The sequence below is a fragment of the Nansenia antarctica genome, assembly GCF_963989245.1.
Source record: "Nansenia antarctica genome assembly, chromosome: 6".
Lineage (NCBI taxonomy): Eukaryota > Metazoa > Chordata > Actinopteri > Argentiniformes > Microstomatidae > Nansenia > Nansenia antarctica.
Window position 1 is genome coordinate 69096740 of NC_137676.1, and position 6701 is coordinate 69103440.

The window sequence follows — 6701 nt, forward strand, 5'->3', positions numbered from 1 at the left end:
CAGGATCGTACTGTCCACACAGTTGTCTCAATTTGCCACTGAACTTGGCGTTGTTTATTTCACATCCATCCCTGCTCTCACTGAGATGCAGGTCAAGGTCACAGAGAGTGAAGAACATCACTCTATCACGTGTCTCATACCACATGTAGTGACGTCACAATCCTATCATTACACAGCGCAACAGCGCCTCCCAATGGTCACAGTAAACAATATGATACACAGTAATACATGGAGTCATATAAGTCATATCATATATATATATATATATATATATGTTATATCTCAACATAGATTAAACGTTTTGAAATACTGGGTCCAGGGTATTAACATCTCTGTGTCTGTGATCCTGACGCAAGTACGCAACGCGCGCACCTTCCAGCCCGCGCCAATCGTCATCTCCAAGCGCCGCCTCGTCGAATCCACCCCCATCAAATAACACGTCATCAACGTTCGACGTCGCTGTTTGGAAATAAAGAGTTTGCGCCCGTTTTTGGCATTCGAGCTTTTCAACCGGGTGTCGTTAACTGACTTATTCACAGTAAAACATTAAACATCACTTCAGCTGTGCAGAGATGAACAGTCGCCTGCAGGAGATCCGGGAGAAGCAGAAGCTCAGGCGGCAGCTCCTGGCTCAGCAGGTAAACACAGAACGGCTGGAGCTCGCTGCCTTCTGCTGGAACACACACAACAAACACACCACCGCTCGTTACGTGTTACATTGTCTACTACGCCTCTACTATCGTTCAGATGCAATGGAATTGTCATTTTGCATAACGTGACGTTAGAATTATAAGGTTCTATCTCCATTTTTGTCAAAATTGAGTTTTTTACATAATCTGATCCATTACGTGTTTATTAATGCCTGTGTGGTGTTACTTTTAAAAATATTGACATTTTTGAGTTAGTAATTAATAAAAGACAAGGTTCCATCTCACAAAACATAATGGAATGTAAAAACTTTGACGCTCAATATCTCTGAACTGCCCTAAACGGAGATAGAACCTTATCATTCTAAACGGAGATAGAACCTTATCATTCTAAACGGAGATAGAACCTTATCATTATAAACGGAGATAGAACCTTATCATTCTAAACTCACGATAATACAAGTACAGTGACAACGAAATGCATTTGGCATCCAGCCAGTGCGACAGTGCAAGGCATCGGTGTGTATAGATATTATGTACAGACAGAGGTACAGTAGGATCATGTGCAATAGTGCAAGGTACAGATATATGTACATGTAGGGGCGAGGTAAATACAGTAAGATATACAGTAGATCTGTACAATGCAGTGGTTATCATAATATGTATAGTATATGAATGAACTAGGTGCAAAAACAGCAACGTTCGTCCTGTTGGGGGGAGTGAAGGGGGCTGGGGCTGGGGGGACTGGGTGGGGTGTGCAAATCATCCATCGTGCAAATCATCCGTCATGCATACTCAGGATAGCCATATTGGAGTTAACCGTAGCTGTGCCTACCTACCTGTGCCTAACAACACTAGCTAACTGTGCTGATGATGGGATGGAGACATTAATGTTATATATGCTAACAGTTCGCTGATTCTGTGGTTACCCATCATCCCCTTGCAGCTGGGAGCGGAGAGCGCGGACAGTATCGGCGCCGTCCTGAACAGCAAAGACGAGCTGAAGGAGATAGAGGAGACCAGAGAGACATGCAGGTGAGGGGAGAGAGGAGACCAGAGAGACATGGAGGTGAGGGGGGGGGGAGGGAGAGAGACATGCAGGTGAGGGGAGAGAGGAGACCAGAGAGACATGCAGGTGAGGGGAGAGAGGAGACAGAGAGACATGCAGGTGAGGGGAGAGAGGAGACAGAGACATGCAGGTGAGGGGAGAGAGGAGACCAGAGAGACATGCAGGTGAGGGGAGAGAGGAGACCAGAGAGACATGCAGGTGAGGGGAGAGAGGAGACAGAGAGACATGCAGGTGAGGGGAGAGAGGAGAGAGAGAGACATGGAGGTGAGGGGAGAGAGGAGAGAGAGAGACATGCAGGTGAGGGGAGAGAGGAGACAGAGAGACATGCAGGTGAGGGGAGAGAGGAGAGAGAGAGACATGCAGGTGAGGGGAGAGAGGAGACCAGAGAGACATGGAGGTGAGGGGAGAGAGGAGACAGAGAGACATGCAGGTGAGGGGAGAGAGGAGACAGAGAGACATGCAGGTGAGGGGAGAGAGGAGACAGAGAGACAGGCTAGAGACAAAAAATGAATGAATGAACACATAGGAATTATGTACTTAACAAAAAAGTGTGAAATAACTGAAAACATATTATTATTAACACATATATGGGGTAGTGGTGGTCTAGTGGATAGTGAGTTGGACTTGTGATCGGAAGGTTGTGAGTTCAAATCCCGCCTGAAACCACACCACTACTAGTGTGCCCTTGAGTAAGGCACTTAGCCCTCAGTTACTCCAGGGGGAATGTCCCTGTAATTCGTAATTGTAAATCGCTTTGGATTAAAAGCGTCTGCTAAATGGCAAAATTAAAATTAAATTAAACATTATATTTAATATTATTATTATATATTTTATTAACAACAAAAAAGCAAAGGGTGGCTACTTTGAGGAATCTAAAATATAAGACATATTTAGAGTTATTTCACACTTTATTGTTAAATACATAATTCCTATGTGTTCATTCATAGTTTTGATGCCTTCAGTGAGAATCTACAATGTACCAAATAGTCATGAAAATAAAGGAAACGCATTGAATGAGAAGGTGTGTCCAAACTTTTGGCCTGTACTGTATATACAGACAATATTTTTGTTCAGTGCTTTTTTGGAGTTCTGTGTGGAATGATGGGATGATTTGGCTTTTTCTTCACTGCATTTTTGTGTCGTTCCAATGCGAACAAAATAAATAAACACGTGAATACCAAAGCATTTGCAGTTGCAAAAACATTTTTATGGGAGAAGTGGTGCATATTATTGTCTGACAGAAGTGCAGGGGTGCCAATATTTTTGTTCATGACAAAAATGTGTACGGTTTCACCAAAGTTAGCCTATTAGCTTGTTCTCAGATTTCCACTTCAGAGTAGCTAGCTACTATGCTAGTAGTGGTAGAATGAGTGGTGTCACAGAGCTGAGTGGTGTCACAGTGCTGCTGTGTGGTGTCACAGTGCTGAGTGGTGTCACAGTGCTGAGTGGTGTCACAGTGCTGTGTGGTGTCACAGTGCTGAGTGGTGTCACAGTGCTGAGTGGTGTCACAGTGCTGAGTGGTGTCACAGTGCTGAGTGGTGTCACAGTGCTGAGTGGTGTCACAGTGCTGAGTGGTGTCACAGTGCTGAGTGGTGTCACAGTGCTGAGTGGTGTCACAGTGCTGCTGTGTGGTGTCACAGTGCTGAGTGGTGTCACAGTGCTGATGTGTGGTGACTGTGTTTCCTCTGTAGGGCTTCGTTTGACACGTCCCTCCTAAGCTCTAAACGGAAGGCTCAAGGGGAGGGAGAGGACACAGAGGAGGATGTAGAGGAACCAAAGGTACAGCTACATGTATATATACACACACACACACACACACACACACACACACACACACACGCACACTCACGCACGCACGCACGCACACACACACACACACACACACACACTCACTCACTCACTCACTCACTCACTCACTCACTCACTCACTCACTCACTCACTCACTCACTCACTCACTCACTCACTCACTCACTCACTCACTCACTCACTCACTCACTCACTCACTCACTCACTCACTCACTCACTCACTCACTCACTCACTCACTCACTCACTCACTCACTCACTCACTCACTCACTCACTCACTCACTCACTCACTCACTCACTCACTCACTCACTCACTCACTCACTCACTCACTCACTCACTCACTCACTCACTCACTCACTCACTCACTCACTCACTCACTCACTCACTCACTCACTCACTCACTCACTCACTCACTCACTCACTCACTCACTCACTCACTCACTCACTCACTCACACACTCACTCACTCACACACTCTCACTCACTCTCACTCTCACTCTCACTCTCACACTCACTCACTCACTCACTCACTCACTCACTCACTCACTCACTCACTCACTCACTCACTCACTCACTCACTCACTCACTCACTCACTCACTCACTCACTCACTCACTCACTCACTCACTCACTCACTCACAGAGCTTACAAATAGACACCCACACACCTCAGATTTATGGTGGACATAGATAAAGCTGCTTAAAGCATTACCCCACTGTGTGACCCAGGACTGCAAATATCTTGGTGTGTGTGTGTGTGTGTGAAGGTGAAGGTTGAAGTGGAGTTGCCCCCGCCAGATGAGAGCAACCCCTATGACGAGGTGTACAAGGACTCCAGCACCTTCCTCAAGGTAAAAAAAAAAAAACTCCTTTCTTTCTTTTTTCCTCCTTTCTTTTGTTCGTTCCCTGAGGGGTCAGTTCACTAAGTGCAAGTGTTGTTAATGTTAATGTGTTTCTCAAGTGTTGTTCATGTTAATGTGTTTCTCAAGTGTTGTTCATGTTAATGTGTTTCTCAGGGCACCCAGAGTCTGAACCCCCATAATGACTACTGCCAACACTTTGTGGACACCGGACACAGACCCCAGAACTTCATCAGGGATGTAGGTGAGTGTGGCGCACGTTGGTGGAGGTGTGTGTGTGTGTGTGTGTGTGTGACCGACCATGATGTGTGTCTGTGCGTGCGTGTGTGTGTATGCGTGTGCGCGCGTGCGTATGCATATGCGTGTGTGTGTGTGTGTGTGTGACCGACCATGTGTGTCTATGCGTGCGTGTGTGTGTGTGTCTGTGTGCGTGTGTGTGTGCGTGTGTATGCGTGTATGCGTGTGTGCGTGTAACCCTGCTGCTCTCTGGCCCCAGGTCTGGCAGACAGGTTCGAGGAGTATCCCAAACTCCGTGAGCTGATCAGACTGAAGGATGAACTCATCTCGACAACCAACACCCCTCCCATGTAAGACCGCACGACCCCACACAGTCACACACACACGACCCCACAGTCACACACACACACATATGACCCCACAGTAACACACACACGACCCCACAGTCACACACACACATGACCCCACAAACCTGGGTAGGACTTTGGGGCACTGCCCTAAACTGGTTTAGATCCTACCTACAGGACAGAAGCTACTATGTCTCCATTGGCAACTTTGTATCTGACCAAATTAAAATGACATGTGGGGTTCCCCAAGGGTCAATCCTTGGCCCCCTTCTATTCAATCTCTACATGCTTCCATTGGGACACATCATAAAAAAGAACAAAATTGCCTACCACAACTATGCGGATGACACTCAAATCTACATAGCCCTCTCACCGAACGACTATAGTCCCATTGACAATCTCTGTAATTGCATTGAGCAAATAAACGCCTGGATGACACAAAACTTCCTCCAACTAAACAAGGACAAAACTGAGATAATTGTATTCGGTGCACCTGACAAAAGATCGAAAGTCAGTGCAAAACTTGATTCTCTCTCTCTTCACACTAAAAAACAGGTCAGAAATCTTGGTGTAATTCTAGACTCCGATCTAAACTTCAACAGCCACATAAACTCAATAACTAAATCAGCCTACTATCACCTGAAAAACATAACAAGAATGAGAGGTTTCATGTCCAAGCAAGACCTTGAAAAACTCATCCATGCATTTGTTTCGAGTAGACTTGATTATTGTAATCGTCTACTAACAGGCCTATCTAAAGGAGCTGTTCGTAAATTGCAGCTCATCCAAAACGCCCCTGCTCATCCAAAACAAAGAAATTTGAACACATTACACCAATCCTGAGATCCCTGCACTGGCTACCAGTCTCTCAGAGAATTTAATTCAAAATCCTCCTAATTACATACAAATCACAAAATGGTCTTGGACCAAAATACATATCAGATCTCCTCCCACCCTATATTCCTGCAAGGTCCCTAAGGTCAGCTGAGACAACTCAGCTAATAATTCCAAGAGTAAAAACAAAACACGGTGCAGCAGCTTTCAGTCACGCTGCTGCATGCTCCTGGAACAAACTCCCTGAAGAAATCAAACAGGCCCAAACCCTTAAAATATTTAAATCTAAGCTAAAAACCTTCATGTTTTGCACCAGTTATGATTAAACACAAACACTTCTATCAATGTCTTTTTTCCATTAACTATTGTCTTTTTTAAATGTTTTATCTATTTACTTCTTATATTTGCTTTTATTCATTGTAATTTTTATTTTCTTATGCTCCTCTTGCTGTATTTTTAAATAATGCATGTAAAGCACTTTGAATTGCCCCTGTTGTATGAAATGTGCTATACAAATAAACTTGCCTTGCCTTGCCACAGTAACACACACACATGACCCCACAGTCACACACACACACACATGACCCCACAGTCACACACACACAACCCCACAGTAACACACACATGACCCCACAGTCTCACACACATGACCCCACAGTCACACACACATGACCCCACAGTAACACACACATGACCCCACAGTCTCACACACATGACCCCACAGTAACACACACATGACCCCACAGTAACACACACACGACTCCACAGTAACACACACGACCCCACAGTCACACACACATGACCCCACAGTCACACACACATGACCCCACAGTCACACACACACATGACCCCACAGTCACACACACATGACCCCACAGTCACACACACACAACCCCACAGTCA

General features: G+C 45.4%; 1 protein-coding gene across 1 annotated transcript in view; it reads left to right on the forward strand.

Moving 5' to 3' along the window:
- Positions 1-509: 509 nt before the first annotated feature.
- mettl14 (methyltransferase 14, N6-adenosine-methyltransferase non-catalytic subunit) overlaps positions 510-6701 on the forward strand; it is a gene marked incomplete at its 3' end in the record, with an annotated part of 13916 nt that continues 7724 nt past the window's right edge. Inside the window, exons 1-6 of the mRNA XM_080535072.1 lie at positions 510-638; positions 1594-1682; positions 3408-3495; positions 4288-4371; positions 4537-4624; positions 4877-4967. Of these exons, the coding sequence (XP_080391198.1) occupies positions 573-638; positions 1594-1682; positions 3408-3495; positions 4288-4371; positions 4537-4624; positions 4877-4967 (506 nt within the window). The 5' untranslated portion in view covers positions 510-572. The remainder of the gene's footprint in view (positions 639-1593; positions 1683-3407; positions 3496-4287; positions 4372-4536; positions 4625-4876; positions 4968-6701) is intronic.